The 22928-nt window shown below is 32.0% G+C and overlaps 1 protein-coding gene across 3 annotated transcripts; it reads left to right on the top strand.

Annotated features, from left to right (window-relative positions):
• The first annotated feature begins 100 nt into the window (after nucleotides 1-100).
• On the top strand, nucleotides 101-22272 carry LOC143083216 (DNA damage-regulated autophagy modulator protein 1-like). Of its 3 annotated transcripts, none has more exons than XM_076259471.1 (8): nucleotides 101-252; nucleotides 12399-12472; nucleotides 13049-13102; nucleotides 14056-14123; nucleotides 16215-16360; nucleotides 16925-17105; nucleotides 21262-21341; nucleotides 21991-22272. In XM_076259471.1, exons 2-8 carry the CDS (start codon nucleotides 12402-12404, stop codon nucleotides 22171-22173), a joined length of 783 nt encoding a protein of 260 aa, XP_076115586.1. In that variant the 5' UTR covers nucleotides 101-252; nucleotides 12399-12401; the 3' UTR covers nucleotides 22174-22272. The 3 variants fall into 3 exon arrangements, with proteins under 3 accessions (XP_076115586.1, XP_076115584.1, XP_076115585.1); XM_076259469.1 differs by lacking the exons at nucleotides 21262-21341; nucleotides 21991-22272 and adding exons at nucleotides 17656-17741; nucleotides 19644-19893 and having other exon boundaries at nucleotides 103-252; XM_076259470.1 differs by lacking the exons at nucleotides 101-252; nucleotides 21262-21341; nucleotides 21991-22272 and adding exons at nucleotides 1538-1677; nucleotides 17656-17741; nucleotides 19644-19893.
• Nucleotides 22273-22928: the final 656 nt, after the last annotated feature.

Genomic DNA, 22928 nt, shown 5'->3' with positions numbered 1-22928 from the left:
TTCATCAAGATAAGATAAAAACTAGAACACATGCAATCAAAAACCAAACAATCAAACAGTCTGACAAAAGAGCAGTATCACATTGTATCACGACCGACAACTCTCAGGATTATGGATCGTGACAAACGAATAATCTTATCTGAAAATGTTAAGATTAAAAGTAAATAAAAATATTGACGTTTATGTATAATCTTTTCTCGTATGGACGTTTGTGAATGAACTTGGATTCTACATGCTAAAAAATAGAACACCGTAAGTAGACCTTTTAACACGAGTTTTAAAGCGTTAACCAATGATACAAATGATAGGAAGTATTTGATCATGGAGTCTTGATTCCCTATGACAGACAAAGCAGTATATATGCTAAATAGCGTTTCAAAAAAGAGAAAACGGAAATAGAATTCTGATTACAACTTGTCTCTCCTAACTCTCCAGAATTCACTGTTCGGCTTCCTACACATTCAGTGAAACTTTGTAACTAAAACAACAACTGTCCCAGATTATCGGGAGAATACATGTTTAACCAAGCCACATTATGTATCTGCCTGTTCTAAGGCAGTAAGGAGCCTGTAATTCATTGACTGACGTTTTGTTTGATTGTATATGATTTTTTTTCATTTTTTTTACATGCATTTGACCTTTTGTTATTTCGGGGCCTCTAATGCTTACTATGTGGTATTGGTTTTGCTCATAGTTGAATATCGTATGGTGCCATTTAGTTATTAATTTCTACGTCATTTTGGTCTCTGAAAGGAATGTCTCATTGGCAATCATACCACATCTTTTTTTTTCATGCAGACCTTGCAGTTTAGTTATCTTAAACTGTGTTCAGTTAGGAATACAAGAAAATAAGTCAAAACATTTTTCATACATATCCATTTTAAATCATGTCTTCTTACCTATTTTAACTGTAAATAATTAGCTTTTTTGAATATTATACCGATTATTCCAATTTTACCATAATATATCGAGAGCTGTTTAACAAAAAGGGCATAGAGGCCAGCCGAATCCTGCCTCCGGGTTAGGTATTTTCTTGCTGTACTAAAGATCAATTGGTGATCTGGTGCTGTTTTTCGCTCTTTGTTCAGGTTGTTGTCTCTTTGACACATTCCCCGTTTCCATTCTCAATTTTAAAGAACTTATATAAATGCAACTGCATGTGGGCATGATATAATGTTATCTGCCGCTTTAACTATCTTCATGATAGTGCATGCAGTTTTTGAATTTTCCAGGTGGTCCTTTTTATCAATTAAGTTTAAAAGAATTAAGATGCACTGGAAATGTATTTAACAAGTATGTAATATAAATTCTTTTACTTTTCTATCTTTTTGTATACAGTCTTGATTCTTTAAATTTACCATTAGCTTATTTTTCTGAAAGTTCGTTGGTCATCCATTGCCATGTTTTAAGATTAATAATCATATGATATTAAAATACAAAATTGTTGTTTAAACAAAGTTTAATCTTAGATAAACTATTGCGAAACCTTTAAGTGATATCGGATGGGTCTACGATGCATGCATGTGTTATCTATGATAAATTGGGGTAAAATGTACGAACAATCTAAATAATTTTCTTTAAAGTTTAAACTCAGTATACTTACAATGCGTTAAATAACAGCAGGAAAATATCGTTGCATTATCAATTATTTTTCGTTTCCAATCAAAATAATACTCCGTAAGTATAGGTTACTGTATTTTGTGTATTTTACATTAATGTATTTCCCTGCTCTACCTATATAGTATTTAATCAACAATAATGCGTATCGTTTTGTTTAAAAAAAAATGGAAAGCTGTTGTTTAGTTTTGATGCTCTTCAATTTTTCATAATATATATTTTGTCCTCTCCTTTCATTTACCGACCGTTTGATGGTACTAACTCTTTCCGTATTCAAGTACTTTTCACCCTAGTCGTAGCAGAAATTGAATTGAACGTTATTGATAAAGGTAAACCCAGAAAAAGAACTCATGACTCACCAAATCATCATTTTTTAGTGCTGTGTGACCGATGAAACCATTAGCCCAATGATCAGTGAGTCTGTATTGACATGATATATACCATGTCTTTATGATATTCTCCATTGATAGAATGATAAATTACCAAGATATTTTAATTATCCTAATCAAAGTTGATATTTGGTGGCTAGAAGCATTTGATTGGTCTTTCTATTGTCATGCAAAAAGCTCCACAACGTAGAATTTGGGATTCTAGAAAGTGGTGTCATCCGCTCTGACATTGGTATCCTTTTAAGTTGCTACCTTATTACTTATCATTAGGTGCAAAGTAACACACACACAAACAGTAGAAAACTCAAATGTATTAGTGACCTAAGTTGAAGCATCTGATCTCCTTCTAAGATATTATAAAGGTAAATTCAATAAATGAAATGTAATTGAATTGTATATTATGATATTGAATACTAGGCTCATATGAATCGACTTTCATGTGATAATGTTAAGGAAATTATTGAGCACTGTATGCATATTTGCTTAACTATAAGTTCTCTGTTCATGTTTTCTGGAAGTACACCACTAATTCATGGTCCCATTGCTTTCTATGTTAAATTCCTTCATTTCAAGCAGGCACACCTCTTTCATTTTAAGTTCAAATAAAGTGGCAACCATTGCATGTCAAATCAACACTTTATGGTGTCTTCTACTAAAAACATCAACATACCTTTAATGGCATATAAGAAAGAACTGGTTCCCGGATCTTCAGATGTACCTAAACAGGTACTTCAGATCTGACAAACAGACAAAATGTACCATCTGTTTAAACTTTGGTGCATTTTTTTTTAATATTTAAAATTAAAAGTCCAAAAGTGTTCTACAATGATCACCAGTCCTTCAGCTTTCATTTGATGCCTAAAATACCTAAATATCCAACATATTTTGAAAGTTACACTCATGCGTAGGAACTATTTTGCGTTAAATATGTACTATTTTTCTATTTTGAAAGTTACACTAATGCGTAGGAACTATTTTGCGTTAAATATGTACTACTTTTCTATTTTGAAAGTTACACTCATGCGTAGGAACTATTTTGCGTTAAATATGTACTACTTTCTGGTATGTGCTTTCTGGCCGGGCCCGAATTAGTGGTGTTACACCTATAAACATTGATTATATATAACGTATAATTGACAGAAATACTTCATATGGCGATTCCTGATCCAAACTTTGGCTGTATTACTTTGGTGCCGAATTTCAACGCTATCATGGACCAATCAACAGAATCATGGAGCACTTGTATAATATATGAATTTATACAGCGATGATCATTTGTTGATTTAACTTTTTTATAACAGTCATTAGTTGATTTTGTGTATTAGAATTTAAGACTGGAAAGCGGCACGTTTCTTCACCACAATTTCTATCGTGGATTTTCACTTTGAATTTGTTTTGTGCAAATTTTTCAGAAATTCTAAAAACTGCACATGAAAAAGCTGTTGGCGAAGTAGAGTACGATTTAACAGAAATAGCACGTCTATTATTATATTGGAACTAAACCCTTTTGGTATATGAGACAATATCTGAATAAGTCTAATTTCCATGTCCCACACTTTACCATCAATTATTTTTTTATTCAGGAATCCTTTTGAGAATTGTAAGTTACAGTATTAACTAGAGTATATAATGCACTAGCTGCAACCAATTAAACATTCTTTTTAATATATCTTCTAATAAAATATCATAATATAAATGGTCAACCCCCAAAAAATCATGTTGGTCCCTGTTATTTTCTGAAAATTAAATCATTCAAAGAATAAAACAGCCTTCCGATTTTCACATATCTGATAGATTATATAGAACACTTCTCCATTACTGGTCTGGTTTTGTTATAACAAAAGCATGCAAGAAAATTTTGCATTTTTAAGGGTGTTTCAAATGTTGTCCCCAGGGGTAATTTCCCTCCTGTTATCGCTTGGTGTTTTTCCATCTGTGGACATGTTTGAAAGACCAAAACATTATTTCTTGTAATGCAATGTGAAGAGCACCATTTCCTGAATGTATGATTCCATATGTTTAGGTGAATAGCAACCAGTTTTAAATATCCGAACTTACATATTGGTCATGTCATGAGGACCGTAAGGGCCAATGCCAATTACATTCTCATTCTTTACTCCCTAGTAGATACTTTATTGACACTACCTCATCTCCGGATTTTCGTAGGAATAAAAACCTTGCATTAAATCATTTGAAAATAATGAATTATTCTCTAAATGTGTTTCCTTGTCTTAACAGTAATGGCAATGAAAACCTAAAATAAATGGTGACTATATTCTGTAACTGAACTGAATTTGTATTTATTTTCATAGAACTTATCTGAGATATTCTTATATTTATGTAAGACCTTACATATAACTGCTGATTTGGATATTCTTTGAAAGATTTGATTTTCAGATAGACAATGGACAAAACTTTTTCGGGGTGGAATTTTAAAAATCCCATTACAAGTATTTAAAATCAGCAGTTATATGTAAGGTCTTACATAAATATAATAATATCCGGAGATGAGGTAGTGTCAATTAAGTATCTACTAGGGAGTAAAGAATGGGAATGTAACTGGCATTGGCCCTTAATTACGGTCCTCATGACATGACCAATATGTAAGTGCAAAAAAAGTGCGTTTTAAGGATGTTCGCTACTCTGTTTAAAAATAACAAGCTTTTTAAAAGACCGTTATGAATTGATAGAATAAATAAAGAAACAATAAAAGCCGAACAGAATGGAGGGTCCGTGTGCTTGTTTTCGCCGGAGATACAAGACCTTTTTTTTTGTTCACTTATTGGCAAAAATTAAACATTTTTGGATTTTGTCTCAGTATAACTTACTTTTCAAGAGAATTAAATTCAGTATAAATCCAAAAGTGTCGGTAATATTTCAATCTCACTCATAATTAACAGTGTTACAAAGATTTGTCAAACGTATATCAGTATTTATTAGTCATCATTAAATATCGCAGTTCAAATTTCAAAAATGCTGATATACATTATACATTAGTACGATATTTAGAGATGTCTTAAATCAGTACATGTAACAGATTTTCTATCATTTTGTAAGCAATTTCTATATTGTTTAAAATTCCCTTGGTCAACATTTATTTAAATGCATTATAAAAAGTTTGACATGTTTAGTAAAGCTGTATTTCAAATAAAATCTGCTAAATATTTGTGATTTTCATCTGTTGACGAATTAAAACCATGGCCAATAGCATGATTAGTAGTAAGAGTGACGCAAAATGTAAGTGAACAATATGTTAACGTGCTTTGAATCAATTCATAATCATTGAAAATGGAGCGAAAATCATAAGGTGTCTCATTTTAGAAAGTCATATTACCGTGATTAAGATTCTATAAACCTATCAGAAATAGTTGACATTCTTGTAACTTCCAGATTGCCCTGTGTAGGAAATGTCCATATGAATTAATGAACTAGGGGAACATGAACGAATAAAGTTGAATCATAGAAGACCATGTACACCTACTTAAAGAATAACACAAGCAGGTCAAATGAAACGCGGTAAAGGTTAAATCCCTGTATCGGATTGGTATATACACCTTAAAACATATATTAGACAAAACATAGTATTTACCCAAAGTAAATTAAAACAGAAAATGTATCCTCTGCTCCACCAAATAAAATTCACCTTATATTAACTTTAAATTGAGATTTTGGCAAACATTTCATTGGTAACTTTACTTTGAGAGGAAGTGAAGGTCCAGTGTTAAGTGTTAGACGGCCATAAAATCAAATAACCAGTATATAGGCCAAGTAGAGGTGACATGCAACTCCACTTGAGAAAGACCATTTATATGCAAACTATGACTTGTCTACCTTTCTATATCTTCTGAAATAATTTGCACTGTGCATGTAGCTATAAACTGTCAAAGCCATTCCCGCCATATAATTAATGATATTTATATGTAAAACTAAGTGATCCTAAAAATCCCTCTACTCTACAATTTAAGGATTGACACTTTTTGTTGTAGGAATGCATTTGTTAAATACAATGAAAATGAAGCAAAAAATACCAGGTGTCTTGTACCTGGTCTGCAAAATGGCAATTGTTATAAAATATTTCGTTTCTATGTATGTTGACGTTTGTTTTGTTGCACTTCACAATGTTCCTGTTCTTCTTTTGTTTTCTTCTTATAACTGGTGTGTTCCCTCAGTTGTAGTTTGTAACCCGAATTTGTTTTCTATCAATCGATTTATGACTTTTGAACACTGGTATACTACTGTTGCCTTTATTCATACCAGAAAGTCAGATTACAGTTACTTAAATTATTTTAATCAATTAGAAATATAGTTGACCTTCCACGTAACTTTAAGATTGCCCTGTACAGGAAATGTCCATATGGATCACTGAACCCCGAGAACATGATCAAAGGGAGTTGAACCATTGCAGGTCATGTACACCTAACTGAATAAATGACATCAGCAGGAAAAACCCATATCAAATGGATATAGACACCTTAAAACATATATATCAAACAGAAAGTAGTATTTACCCTAAGAAAATTAAAACAAAAAATCTATCCGCTGCTCCACCAAATAAACTTACTCTTACATATAAACTTTAAACTGAGATTTAGGCGAAAATGTCATTGGTAACTGAACTGTTAGAGGAAGTGAAGGTCCAATGTTTAGTGTTAGACGGTCATGTAATAAAAAAAAAACATTGTACAAGCCAATTAGTGGTGACATGCAACTCCACTTTAGAAAGACCATTCATACATGCAAACTATGACTTGTCTACCCTTCTCTATCTTCTGAAATAATTTGCACTGTGCATGTAGTTATATACTGTCAAAGCCATTCCCGCCACATAATTAATGATATTTAAATGTAAAACTAAGTGATCTTAAAAATCCCTCTACTCTACAATTTAAGGGTGGACACCATTTACTGTTAGAATACGTGTATTAAATACACCACTTAGAGCGACAGCCTGATGATTGCATTTCCTCTTTACCATGATATCATAATTAATGCAAAATATATATTTAGAATTGAATTTAATGACAGCTTGGTGTAAATTGAGATAAAAAGATGCAAAGTTCCTCTCAAAAATAAAAAAAAATAAATATAAAAAAATGGATTTCTGAGCGATTGTTTCTCTTTTTTAAAATTATGATTTCTTATTGTCCTATTTCATAAGTTCGGACTGTTACATTAGTTTAAGGTGTTAATAATTCTCTAATAAACAACGCAATGGGTTTTAGGTACAAGAAATATGTGTAATTAAAATTTATCATTGCACGAATATACCCGTGGTTTGGTATCAATCTTGTATCAATAATTACAAATTTTTATATGTCTTTAGATGACACACGTGCTCAAGGCATAATGAATAGGAATACGACTGTTATATAACATGTTTAAAATATTTCAATACACAGATGTTAATAATAATTGCAATCAGGCAATGGATGAATGTCCGAGGAGGAATAATGAAACTGTGAACTTAATCAAACAAGGTCAGATAAACATTAACTTTATGTCCAATATACATATTAGATGGTGTGAATTGACTTTGCTCTAGTGACCTAATAACGTTGATGTAAGGAGCATTATTTCACCGGTCGGCATTTAACTGTATGCAAAAACCAATTGTGGATTGTTTGCTATAAATAGGTTCCGAGTTGACCACATACTTGTGTATATTGTAGGATAGTAAAAATTAAAATCACAAAAATACTGAACTCAGGGGGAAATCAAATCGGAAAGTCCCTTATCACATGGCAAAATCAAATGACAAAACACATAAAAAACGAATGGACAACTGTCATATTCCTGACTTGGTACAGAAATTTTCAAATGTAGAAAATGGTGGATTAAACCTGGTTTTATAGCGCTAAACCTTTCACGTTTTACGACAGTATCCCATAACTCTTATTAATGGGACAACCCAAAATGAAGGTATATTACGGTCAATAACATGATTGGAAGCAAACCTTCCAAATACAAGAGCTTCCGTCAAACGGTTTCGATGGATTTGCGTTCATATGGTGTTACTGTAACTTAAACCTATGACAGAATTCCAATAGTTCCTATAAAAATATTCAAATAAAAGACAAAGTAGTATTGTCACATGATGGAAAACAAAAGTATCAGGTATGTGAGCGTTCTATAAAGCGGACTCACATGAATTGCATTCACAACTGTGAGGTGCTGTTTTAACAAAAGTAAAATAGAAAGGTCATGATCCCTTTAGTTCCATCAATGTTGTCAAATCAAAGTTAGGTTAGGATATAGCTAAGCCAAGAAAATATGACGACAAACAATCATATCAAGTATGAAAACTTTTTGTCAAAGGATCTATTTGTATTATGTTTTTTTGACCGTCGGCCGATACAATTACCATATATGCTTAAACGAGCGGCCGCTTAAACGAGAATCACCGAAGGCAAAAAAAGACATAGTATCGATCATCTTAGGGTATTGCAGTTACTGAAAGCTAGTTAAAAAATAAATATGAGCAACAGTAGAATACCGCTGTTCAAAATTAATAATTCGATTGAGAAAAACAAATTCGGGTTACAAAACTCACATTTTATAAATATGATCATTTTTTTTGGAAAGGAATGTGTTAATTAGTACATGTACACCACTTGAGGTCACAATGAACTCAGTCTTTCTTTACCTTACTTGTTAATATCAAATTCTACATGTCATTTTTCCTTAAAATACTTGTATTTGTGTTCGTAAAGGGGAAATAAAAATTATCAATTAATATTTTTTTTAAAACATCAACTATGGATTGTGAAATATTTAATTAATTGTAGATAACAAAATAGTACCTTATGAACTACTTTACTTAACCTTACACATTTATTTATATTTTGACAAATCGTTTAGTATATGACATAGTTCATTCGGTATTGACCTGTTTTCATCGGTTGGAAAATTTCTCATTATACATCTGTATTTTGTAGGCTTTGATCTTCCAATGTGTCAGTCATTGGTGACCACAGTCGCCATTATTGTTTGTTTTGTTATTCTACTTCCTTATTTCTTCACTCCTCGAAACGTATCCTAATTAACATTTGTCGACAGTTTTTTTTTTACATTGCATTGCACCAGAATGACAATATCCACTTCGTTCAAATTTACATGTTTGCGTGTCTGCCCACATCCTCATTAGTTTTCCTTTCTTTTAGGAAATCGTATCTCGATTAGACTTATCATCGTTTGAAAGTATGTACATTTTTTCTTAATTTCCGCTAAAATCGTATTTCAACTCGAGCTCGCCCTCTTGTCACGTGTGACATGCTTCTCTGTACTCCAAGAGACATGACGGAATAGTTCAGTTTCTATTTATTTGTCATTGTATACTTTTGGTCTTTATTGTTTAGTCTATTTTTGGTAATATACGTTTGGCATAGCTCTGTGTTTCTAAACCCCGCCATGTTGTTGTTGTGCTATGGTCAATTTTTGTATTCTGTCTTTCATTTTTGCTGATATATGTTGCCTATAGAGTGTCAATTTGTCATTTTGTTTTTCTTTGTTGAAATAGTTATCAATTTTATAATGATAAAGATAATAACACACTTTTGGCTGATGTACCACAATTTTTACTTATTATGTCAGTTTTGTTTTGAACTTTGCTTGGGTTCGGAATTTCCGTTATTTTATTATTTTCCAGTCTCTCTTTCCTGCATTAGCTGTTTTAAACACTTTGAAATTCAATATAGGATGTTTGGCGTTCTACTTCTCCTTTTTCTTGCAGGCAATATTTAGAAAACGAATGTTGCTTCATTCCGTTTTCCTTGAAGTAAGCTCTAATATTGTTCGAAGAGAACCATGGTCCCTTGTCAGCTGAAAGTGTTAAGGGTAATCCGCGAGTGGGAAACACAAAGTACAGACTTTGGATTATTTCCATAGAGTTCAGTTTTAAGAACAGCATCGTTCTAGTCCAAATAATTAAGACTTCTGAGACGTATTCCATCGACTAAAACACCTTGATGTACCAGCAAAATAGACTTACGTAACTTTATAATTATTTGGACTATATTCTAGCTCGCTTGGTTTAAAAGATTATTAAAAAAACACAAATACTGGCAATTGTCACAGAGAAAAACGCAAGTATCACATTTTGCACTAAAAAAGTTGCAATGTATACAATTCAAAAAAGAATTTTATTCTTTTACAGTTATTTTGATCTTACCATCATCTAATACATTTGGAAAATTACATTTTAAACTCATGTTCAGCCCCTGGTGTTCAGCCAATTCAATACTGTTCACACAACCAAGTTTGGGTAGTGATGTCAACTAAATAATATTTAATGAAAAATCTGGAACATTATCTAAACAGGTCTTAATTCATTGGAGGCGAATTGTCTATGCAATACTGAATTCGCCGCATTGGATAAGCCTACAATTTTTTTGAAAGACAGAAAACGACAGAAAAATATATTGTTCAGTCTTTGCAGAGCTAAGTAGATCAAAATGACCATTTCATATCAAAATTGGTTTACTAGTTTTTAGCTAACATCGGTAACACAGTATACCATGTGATAAAGTTGAACAAAAAATCAAAGCAATATTGGAAAAGTAAAAACGGCTTTTCATAGAGTACAAAACATTTTAAAACATCAGCTAAATATGCTTAGACAAAATTGAAAACCTATAACAGCTGTATCATGACTGTATGGCGACGAATGCTGAAGATAAACGGAAGTGGACATCATTTAAGTCCCTTTTTTTTTTAAATATTTTAAACAAAATTTTTTGAAAAGTTGGGTCAATCGTGAAATTTCATTCAGTACACGGGAAAATATGTATTGAAAACTTGTGAGAAAAATTCAAATGGACGAGGAGATGTACAGTCAGTGTTACTCTGCCAATTCCACATAATTCCTTTGTTCACATTCTTGAATCATAACTGATTTTTAATTTCGTTATCCTTTGTCGATATTCATGTACAGTTCTTATATCACCATTATATGTATATTGCTTTGCTTTGCAATTGTGATAATATCGTTATAATCTATACAAACAGCATTGTAGTTACAAAATATGTTAACTAAATCAAGTTGTCTTTGATTTTCTCTTGACGGTCTTTTATACAATTTCATTTTCTACTCAGTTCGAATGAATATAACAAACAAGAGTACACACACTAAAATGTCTCACCTTTTTTACTAAGCATTAATATTATGTTGATAGTGTTGATAGTCCTATATATAAAACTTATATATAAAATTTATTACAACTTTCACATAAACATAACATTAACCAAGAAAGCTAAACATTGGCCAATGAACCATGATAATGAGGTCACGGTCAGATGAACCATTCAAGGCAGACATGTACAGCTAACAATTCTTCCATTCAAAGATAGTTGACCTATTGCTTATAGTTTTAGAAAAATAGACCAAAACACAAAAAACTTAACACTGAACCATGAAAATGAGGTCAAGGTCAAATAAAACCTGCACGAATGACATATAGATCATAAAATATTTCTATACACCAAATATAGTTGACCTATTGCATATAGTATTAGAAAAAAAAGACCATAACTCAAAAACTTAACGTGGACCACTGAACCATGAAACTGAGGTCAAGGTCAGATGACACCTGCCAGCTAGACATGGACACCTTACAATCATTTCATACACCAAATATAGTAGACCTATTGCATACAGTATAAGAAAAACAGACCAAAACACAAAAACTTAACTATAACCACTGAACCATGAAAATGAGGTCAAGGTCAGATGAAACCTGCCAGTTGGACATGTACACCTTCCAGACCTTCCATACACCGAAAATACAAGACTTATTGCTTATAGTATCTGAGATAGAGATTTGACCACGAAAACTTAACCTTGTTCACTGATCCACGAATGAGGTCGAGGTCAAGTAAAAACTGTCTGACGGGCATGAGGACCTTGCAAGGTACGCACATACCAAATATAATTATCCTATTACCTATAATAAGAGAGAATTTAACATTACAAAAAATCTTAACTTTTTTTCAAGTAGTCACTTAATCATGAAAATGAGGTCAAGGACATTGGACATGTGACTGACGGAAACTTCGTAACATGAGGTATCTATATACAAAGTATTAAGCATCCAGGTCTACCACCTTCAAAAAAATAAAGCTTTAAAGAAGTTAGCTAACGACGCCGCCGCCGCCGGATCACTATCCCTATATCAAACTTTCTGCGACAAAAGTCGCAGGCTCGACAAAAAGCGCTCTACGTGCCTCAAATTATAGAGAGTGTGTCTTTGATTTTGCAAGACTTCAGTTCAAAACCCTTGCCTGTGTATTTTGCTTATTCTGTACAAAAGATAGTTCAAATGGGAGGCTTTCTTTTGATTTCTATTTATTGCATTTTCTACTACAATCATTTGAAAATGGTGTTATCTATCTTTTAAGGTAATGTTTGGCGACAGACTACACGTGTATCCTATTGTTATAGCAATTTTTGTACCACTGACTTTCACAATAACGTAAGTATATAAAAAAATAAGGACATAAATAATATACATTATTCACGGAAATTTTTTATGCTAACATTAAAAATTTCGCTGGCAAAATAATAAAAAAAAAAAACAGAGAAGGCTTTTGATTCCCACTGAGGATATCAATGTAATAAGGCAAAATACAATCTGGACACTAAACGTATAGTTTCCAGATCTTGTTGCATGATGTCAATCGATTTGTGTCACAATCAATCCAAACATTCTAATGGGATATAAAATCTTACCATATAATTTTTAAAAAAAAGCATTTTTTATTTCTAGTTTTAATTTTTTACCAGGTATCATTGATACAAGATAACAAGTACCAGTAATACAGAAATAAAAAGAAAAGAAATTCTTGTCTTGATTTATTAAGTAGAACTGGAAAATTACCAGTCCAACAAAATACATTTTAACCATTTTAGTTATCTTTGACATCATTTGTGTTTAGGAGATTATATTGTGTCATTGTAGTGTTTAGTTTGTCTTTGATTTAAACGAGTTTGAATATTACTTTGATAACTTCTGCTTCCTTTTTTGAATTCATGAAACTACTTGTTTCAGATACATTTTAGCAGTAACCAGTGGTCATGTAGAACCAGCCTTTCCATATATAAGGTAAGATACGTATAACTATTACAATGTTATCTAGGGTACACGTTAATGTGACAAGAATCAAACAACATGAATATCCGAAAGACAAATATGAGCAGGAATATCGTCCGCTACAAAAGTCTCATGTGACACGTGCAGTTATTCCATCTGACAAGCTATAAATTGACCTTTGTCGAAAAATGACGATCAAGAGAACCAAGATCTACCATTAACACATTTTGGCAATGTATAAATTTGGCAATTTTACATGACCTGTAGATTGCAAAGTGACAAAGAACCAATACTTTTATCATATTCTTGTCAACGAAGCGGAAACAAATTTGCATTCTGGCAAAGTATTAGAAAATTCTATATGAGAAAATATATATAGTGATTATCAACCTTAAATAAAACAGATGTATATAATCAAATTCCATTCGGTATCGCAGACTGTTTGAATTGTTTTACACAAGTAATTTTTGGGGCCCTTTATAGTTTATTGTTTAGTGTGAGCTTAGGCTTCAAATTAAAAACCGTACCTTGACCTATAATGGTTTACTTTTATAAATTGTGACTTGGATGTATAGTTGTCTCATTGGCACTCATACCATATCTTCCAATATCTATGGATTACTTTAGCTGTATTTGGCCCAACTTGTGGGAATTATAGGTCCTCAAAGCTCTTCTTTATAACTATTTTGATCTGAGTCTAATGAAGACGGAACGCGCGTCTGGCGTATTTAATTATAAGCCTGGTGCCTTTCACAATTAGTGACAATTTCAAAATAATGTCTTTAGAATCTCATCGATTAGATTACCTTGATTGCGTAAAACATTTCTGGTATGTGCTTTACGGGCTTACACTTTGATAGTTTGAAGTGTATGGAAATAAATATTTTTGTTTTTAATTTAATTGTCTGCAACATATTACATATCTACAAAATTTTACAGAACGTTATCCATACTATATGTTTCAGTGATACAGGTACAAAACCACCTGAGAGTTGTGTGTTCGGTCAGATGCTCAATATTGGTGCCGTCCTAGGTGAGGTTATATATTCCGCCTTAGTTTGATACTATTTAACGACGTTGTGTTTTGCCTTTCGAATCTAAGGTTGTCGTCTTATGTATGACGTAGCATTAACACAAAAAAAAAACAAAAAAAATGAAGTAAATGTCCATTCTATGAGTGTGTTCTGCCTCTTTTATTGCAATAGTTTATTTAACTCCAACACATATGGTGCCGTGACCAGGATACGAACCTGGGTTTTTGCGGTAAAATAGATGTATGTTTAAATCAACTATCGAAAAAATATAAAACGAACTTCTCTATGCTAGTCAGTTTTTCTTGGCAAAAAAACATAGAGAACGATTAATTGTTTTCATTTGTCCTAGTATGAGGCATTATACATATTGTTTATATATTACAAAAATGTAATTTTCTATATTCTGATAAACATTTTAGAGGAATATAGTCTAGACATAAATTTATATAACAACCGTTTTGTCAAATCCAATGATCTAACAAAAATGTCAAGATGATTTTTTATTTCATTGAACTAGTATTATCAGATTATTACATGGCATTTTTCATATCGCATGTATTATCAGCCCTAGGTTCAATATCAGCCCAAGAGCCGCATGGCTCGAGGGCTGATATTGACCGAGGGCTGATAATACATGCGATATGAAAAATGACATGTTATGATCTTTTTATCATATGCTTCAACAGTAGAGAAAAATAACAGATTCATATATTGATCCTTTTACGTGGTTCCCGAAAAGAAGTTGAAAGAGTAAAAAGTTCATGGACGTCGGACCCAAAATTTGATACATTCAATATGAAATCTTTCTATAATATGCCTCAACAGAGAAAAAAAAACACATTTTAATATGGACGAATCTACAAAAAAATAATTCAACAATATACATAATGAACATTGTTTGGAAAAGTCAACTTTTTAAAGTAACTTTCTAAATTATGTTTCAGAAAAACTTAAAAAATGCATTTATTTAATTTTTTTTTTTTTTTTTTTTTTTTTTTTAATTTAATTTAATTATTTTACTCAATATACTTTCCAGTATTGAAATAATTGTTTTGTACACTACTTTGTAATGTTCTTCACTGAAAACGTAGCATTGAGGTGTATTTTCCGGAATTTGCCGAGTATCACCGGAATGCCATGTGATAACGTTACGGAAAGGCATGTGATAACAATCGAAGCATGTGATAAACTTTTCATATCAGCCCGCTAAGCACCAATTCGAAAAATATGGAAAATACTTTAATTTAATGCTATTATCATACGGTAAAAATCATATGTTATTTAGTCTAAGTATATGATAATATCAGATTATTACATGGCATTTTTCATATCGCATGTATTATCAGCCCTAGGTTCAATATCAGCCCAAGAGCCGCACGGCTCGAGGGCTGATATTGACCGAGGGTTGATAATACATGCGATATGAAAAATGACATGTTATGATCTTTGTATCATATGCTTCAACAGTAGAGAAAAATAACAGATTCATATATTGATCCTTTTACGTGGTTCCCGAAGTTTAAAGAGTAAAAAAAGTTCACGACCGTCGGGCCCACAATTTGATACATTAAATATGAAACCTTTCTATCATATGCCTCAGAGAGAGAGAGAAAAAAACATTTTAATATGGACAAATCGGCAAAAAAATAATTCAACAATATACATAATGATCATTGTTTGGAAAAGTCAACTTTTTAAAGAAACTTTCTAAATTATGTTTCAGAAAAACTTAAAAAATGCATTTATTAAATAATTTGTTTGGTTTTTTTTATTTTTATTTTTTTATTATTTTAAACAATATACTTTCCAGTATTCAAATAATTGTTTTGTACACTACTTTGTAATGTTTTTCACTGAAAACGTAGCATTGAGGTGTATTTTCCGGAATTGGCCGAGTATTACCGGAATGCCATGTGATAACGTTACGGAAAGGCATGTGATAACAATCGAAGCATGTGATAAACTTTTCATATCAGCCCGCTAAGCACCAATTCGAAAAATATGGAATTTACGTCAATTTAATGCTATTATCATACGGTAAAATTTATATGTTATTTAGTCTAAGTATATGATAATTGATTATATTTCAGCTTTCATTATATTTTATATACGATATCGACAAATAAGAACGCATTATGAAGGAGCTGGAAGAACAAAACTATTAAAATACAACACAGTGACTTTTGTTATGGGAATTACAGCTGCACTTGGTATAAGCCTGGTAGGAAACTTTCAGGTACAATTATATAAATATTCAAATAAACTTTACATGTTATACAAAAAAAAAGATAACAGTTTAAATGAAAAGAGGAAATACATTTTCTAGAGTAAAGGGAATTATAACGGCGAAGACTTTCTTTTTCTATCAAATTGAAACATATATGAAAATATTTCATTTGCAAATTATGTAATATGAAAATCAAATGAAAGAAAATAAAATAAAAGTAGATTAATCAATTAAAGTATTAAATGATAAGTTTTTGATTTAATTGATTATCATTTCAATTGATAGTAAAGTATATAATATAAGTACTTGTAGTTGGTAATATTAAAATTATATGATACTTTCCATTGTTTGTAAGACGAGTACATATAAGAGTAATGAAAATAACCCAAATGAGTATAATTTCACTTAAGTTACGTATTTTAATGGTTGGATCAATTATAAAAATATAGATATATTTTCAATGAAAACGAGTAATAATGGTTAACTTTGACTTTGATGGAAAGTTGTCTCATTAGCACTCATGATCACTAATTCCACATCTTCTTATATCTACTTTCAAATTCTCTTTTTCAGGAAACGAATGTTATAGTGATACATCTTATTGGAGCACTTCTAGCATTTGTTGTAGGGAGTATATATTGCTGGATACAGACTGGAATGTCGTTTAAAATGCCAGATCTTCCAGGAAATTCTGTCATAGTGTGTCGAATACGGACAGTTATTAGTGTGTTGACATTCATATTTATTATTATGTGTATCCTTTTCTAACAACTAATGAGTATGGTAAATTACGATAGAAAAATAATTTAGCGTAATTCGAGAATTATAGTTGACAAAATTGTACCAAAACAACCCACAAAAGTAGAAAGACTAAGTGAAAGGTTTTACTTGCGAGAACATAACTAGCAACCTCTGCGCTAACTCGACAAAAAGCTTCATCTTGTGACTCGCGGCTGACATTTTACGATATCAATATGCAAACAATCTGATAATCGGTACATATTATGGCTGTCATTTGGACCAGGTGACATGTTGATTTTTAGAGTCCCCATGCATCTTTTATTTGCTACTTCCAGTCCGTTTAATAGTGCATTGAGTTCAAGAATTCACGATACATTTTTGAATTAGTTTGAATTAAGCCAATTCATAAGTAATTTGATCATGTTATCGTTTATCACACAAAGTAATGGTGTTTGGTCTTTAGTGGATACTCAATGGCAAATATATTTACACATCTCTTTATTTTGCATGTTCTATTATCATTTTGGAAGAACTTGTATGCTTGTTTTCTTTACCCTAAACAGTATTTATATTTCCAACGCTTTCAAACCAGCAAGCGCCAAGCTGGGTTAACGTTACAGATAACACTTATTGGAAACCCGGAAAACCGGTAGGTATATAATAGAATGAATTAGTTCAGTTGTATGTTAACCGTTAATGTTGATGGACATCTGAAAGAATTTTGAACAGTTGCTCCACTGAAAGGAGTTTAATGGCATTATCTTATATATTGCCGATAGTGTTGTTACGAAAACCACAACATAATATTTTGAATATATTAAAATAAATGTACATATGAAAGTTATAAATGCCGCAAAAGGTATAATAAAATACTAATTATCGACCATATCATCTGTCGAGATAAATTACTCAGCTTTACTTACCATCTGATTTTAACAAGGTAGCATACGTTTCTGTTGGAACCAGGGGTCGAATTTAAGCTTTTTTGTGTACTGGCCAGCCGGACCAGTGGACTGAAGAATCTAATGGTCCGGCTGCAAATCTACTGGTCCTACAAAAATGACATTCATTTGACAAACACTAATGTAAATGATAGATTTTTACTTTTATTTTCATGCTATGTTTACAAATATTAGATAAGAAAACGAGAGAGTCTCTATCCTGATTTTGATAAAGGCTTTGATAATCTCAATGATTTTCTTTATCAAAATCAGGATCAAGGACAGTTGTCAACATTGTCTTTCACATCGATACAGTCCTCTCGACAACCATAGTGTGCCTGACTTGGTCGTCTTGAGCGTTGTCCAGAAATTTTCCACATATCAATAGCCGGGACAAATTTTTCACATGTTATATAATTAACTACTATGCGATCGACTTTATAACTTAATAAATGCGATCTATTTCCCAGGATTTTTTATATTTACGTTTCCTTTTCAATTTCATAAACATTATTCCGATCTTCCGCTTGAATGACACATTTTTTTGTCTGGCGGTCCTTCCAAAATTTCCACATTTTGTGTTGTTTTGAAGGACGTTAATCCGAGATATTGATTAACTTGATCAATTGTAATACTTAGTACCCCCATTACCGTGTAATTGATTTAGCAGTTAAATTTGTTTGCAATCAGACCGATATTGCGATGCAATCAGTGAGTTTTATCGACAAATTTCTACTAGTCCGTTGGACCACAAGCTGACAAAATCTACTGGTCCGAGGCGAATTTTACTGGTCTCGGACCACCGGACCAGCGCCAAATTAAACCCCTGGTTGGAACTGAAACATTCTACACCAGAGTTAACATCAATTTATGTAGCAATACTGTTTTTGTCCATCATGACATGAAGGTTAAGGGCTTTATTTAATTTGCATCTTGATATCTTTATATTTTCCTTAAAAGCATAAGAAAACTCGTACTATAAACATCCAAATCACCTACGCATGTATCTGGTGGTCGTTAGTTTCTGCCATAGTGGTACAACTTTTTCCGAAACATGCGGCCTTGCTTCTCTAAAATAATTTCATATATTATAAGGTTTAGCGTCCCGTATCATGGACGACGTATACGCAGTTTCAGAGTTTTTCCAATATATGTCTTCCCCTTTAACGTATGTTAAAAGTTTAGAAATAAGCAAAATACAGCTACCTCCCAAGGTGACTTGTGAGCAAAATATGGTCTAGTGTTGTCTTCCTCCAACAGGCAGTTAAACCCTTGCCTGAGGCGTCTGTTTGGTTGCTCCGAATGTGCAAGTACGCAGCCACGTCTGATTATAAAAAGGATTTAAATATGATGCATTGTGCAGATAGCTAAAAACATTTACAGCATCTCTTTGTCCGTATATGACCTGACATATGGCAAAATATATATCCCTTTCCAATATAACATCAGTAGCGGTTTGTTACCTGTGCAATTACAAATTTCACTGACCTCCATTATTGATGGCCTCCATTACATGACTTACCTATGATATAGTTTTTGTTTATTTGTTCTCGTACTGAATATGCATGAAATATTTGCCACTGGACATAACGTTTACTGTTTTATTGCAGGGATATGGTTTAAGACTAGCGGGGACAATTTCAGAATGGCTACTAGCCTTATCTACTGTGTTCTTTTTATTGACTTTTGTGAAGGAATTCAAATTCTTCAGAATGTACACACCAGAATGTACACATAAAGACAAAAAGATAACAAACAATTATAATATTGAACAATCTGGTAGTGGACTGCCATGATCTCAATCGAACACAATTTTTATATGTTTATACATTTGCCAATAAAATTGCCTTATATTTTGTATTTCTAGGTTTATCCTTTTTGTATTTTTTTTTTATAGTTAAACACATACTTTTATTTGATATTTTTACAAAATGTAAAACTATATCGTTTCTTTGCCTTGTCGGATTTCGTTTGCTTTCTCTGTCGGATGTCGTTTACAAATCAAACACTAGACTTGAATTTACAACATAGTTACTAGAATTATAGTATGTAATTGCTGCACACAAGTTGAATTTGCTTCGTTTTTCTTAACATTCGAAGGTATCAAGACGCTTTCAGTATTTGCTTTACCGTTTTATATTTTCACGGTTATATACTAGTATTCCACTTGCCGTAACCACGTTCCCGTCCGCTTTAAATAAATTGTGACATGACCGAATGTGACTTGTCACCGGAATTTTACTTGAATTAGCAACACAGAGTGTGCCACATTTGATGCAGCAACCTCTACCGCTTACCCGCCCGAAACACCTGGGTTTACCCCGTTTTTTGAGGCGGGTCTCAGGTTGGCGTTGTCAGTTTGTTTTAGATTTATGAGTTTGACTGTCCCTTTGGTATCTTTCGTCCCTCTTTTGCTCCATCTTTAGGTTTTTGTTTGTTTGGGTTTTTTTTTTGTAATGTTTTGTTAATGGTGTTTATTTGCCTCTTCTTTGGTGAGCTTTCTGTCCATGTTTATTTGACTTGTGTTTTTTTTTTCATTTTCTTTTGCCTTCTTCATTTTCCTTTTATACATGAAGTGTTAACTAGCATGTGTAAGTATACAAACAACCTGAAGGTCTAACAATTTTTTATTATCCTTTTTGTTCCTTCCCTATGATGCTAGTTATAATTATTGTTAGTGTGTGCTTGATAACAAGGAGGACATTGATTTTATGATCAATCTTACACTATAGCCAACTTAGAATCGTTGTACTTTGTACAAGCTCAACCAAGTAAATATGATACAAGTACATATGACAAAACTCATCAAAGATACTAGACTTAAAATTTTGTACAAAAGACGCGCGTTTCGTAAACATAGGACTCATCAGTGATGCTCGATTATGAATATTAAAAAGTGAAAAGGGTAATACATTCGACAACACGGCAAATTTAGATATTATCACTGCAAATTCAAGCAGCAAATTTGACAATTTATGTTGGTATGAAAACAAATGAAATATATGTTTCAGCTATCAAACTGCTTTCATCTAATCTTTCCTTAATTAGTCCTTATTTAGCTATTCTGTTCTGATCTGTTCTGTTCTGTTTGGATTGAATAAATTAAAAAAAAATGCGTGATCCTGAGCGAAAGGATAAAAAGCATTGATTCGTCAATCCACTGACCGTGAAAGATGAAAACAGAAGATCAGACTTTTATCATATGAACTTTTCCTTAGCATTTTCCAGTAGGAATATTCTCGTTACTATCAAAATTAAAGAAACCCAAAGGAGAGAGTAATTTGGATTATTGGAATCCTTCAGTTCCGGTGAGTAATGATAAATATAAACTTAGTTAGTACGTTGATAATATTTCTATCTAGACTGTTTGGTGGTACATTCACTTCAACCTAGGATGTCAAACAAATAATTGGGATAAGTTGATAATGGGTGTTGATATTCTGTAATGTTCTATGAAATAATGAAGCCGAAGTTTTATTACTACATAATATAAAGATAAGAGTTGATATGATTGCCGCGAAACAACTCTCCACCAGAAACCAAATGACGTAGAAATAAGCAACTTTATGTAACTGTACAGCCTTCAACAATGAGCAAACTGGAATTAAATAATTGGAAATTAATATTACAAATCTGCACTACATACACAAATGTGGTTTTGTTTTATTATACTACTTTCCAGTATGTATTTTTGTTACCGGGCCCGATTTGATGGTGTCGCATCTAACAAAGCCTATAAAATAAAATTCGCTCTAACCCAAGTGCTACTTTAAAAACATACAATTTTTTTACATGTTTTTTGCTCCGTGTTTTATATCCATATTTACCGTACACCCGTGCATATCTTATAGGTAAAGGACATAAACATGACGAGCTTCCAACTTTTATAATATTAGGTGAAAATAACAATTGCTTCTTGTATCGAGTATTTTTTTTCTTCAAATATATATATTTCAGGGCTATGGCTTTAGAATAACTTCAACCGTATCAGAATGGTTAGTTGCACTTTTAATTGTGATATTCTTAGCAACTTTCTACAAAGAATTCAGGTATTTCAAATTGGAAAAGCCAACATGCAGTGTGCATGACAGAACAAAAGTTGTAAGTGTCGAACAAACAGGAAATGAACAATCTGCATAATCACAGAAAAATTAATCTTTTTATGCCAAAATGTTTTATTTTATTGACTTATTTGAGTGATTTTTTGTTAGTACTTTTGTTAATAAAATTTACAACATATATGTTGAAGTTTATTTCAAAGATAGCAGAGAAGAACATGAATAAGAAGAAGAAAACATCAACCCCAACAACAAAACCAAACGAACACATCCACAAGACAAGACAAGACAAGTTTATCATTAATACAGACAAAACGTAAACAAACAAATACCCACTGGCATCACAACAGAATAAAAAGGCCTTTCTTTTAAAACAACTAATTGTAAAATATAATACAACGGCTCCAAAAGGGTAAACAAAACAACAACTACAAGTTTTCGGCGAAGTTTTATATTTGTAGATCTTAATGTTCTTATTATATATACCATCGTTGGTATTTTCAATTTCTCAATATGTATCATAATTTCTACAAAACAAGAAATAAATTGTAAGAATATAGCTTTTTCAGGGGCAATAACTGCTATATGCAATCAATGAACGATTTCGAATATGTTAATTTATTTGAAGATCTTATTTTTCTGATTTTTTTATTATGAATAATTCCTTGCAAAGGTAAACATATCATTCGAGGGTATCAACTATGATCGGGTTCAAACAAAAAATTCTGCACTTTTGAATTATTTAGATATATAATTGTTCTGGTCAGTTTTCTCTGTATCAATGATAATTTTCAAGATAAAAAACCCAAACTTCAAAATATGATGTACAATTACATT

The sequence above is a fragment of the Mytilus galloprovincialis genome, chromosome 7, assembly GCF_965363235.1.
Source record: "Mytilus galloprovincialis chromosome 7, xbMytGall1.hap1.1, whole genome shotgun sequence".
Taxonomy (NCBI): domain Eukaryota; kingdom Metazoa; phylum Mollusca; class Bivalvia; order Mytilida; family Mytilidae; genus Mytilus; species Mytilus galloprovincialis.
This window is presented reverse-complemented; position numbering and strand designations above follow the sequence as displayed.

Coding starts and splice junctions, on each gene's coding strand:
- LOC143083216 (XM_076259469.1), top strand. CDS start 12,402: ATGTTTGGCGACAGACTACACGTGTATCCTATTGTTATAGCAATTTTT. Junction 14,124..16,214: donor CAATATTGGTGCCGTCCTAG/GTGAGGTTATAT, acceptor ATTATATTTCAG/CTTTCATTATATTTTATATA. Junction 17,106..17,655: donor ATTCATATTTATTATTATGT/GTATCCTTTTCT, acceptor TACCCTAAACAG/TATTTATATTTCCAACGCTT.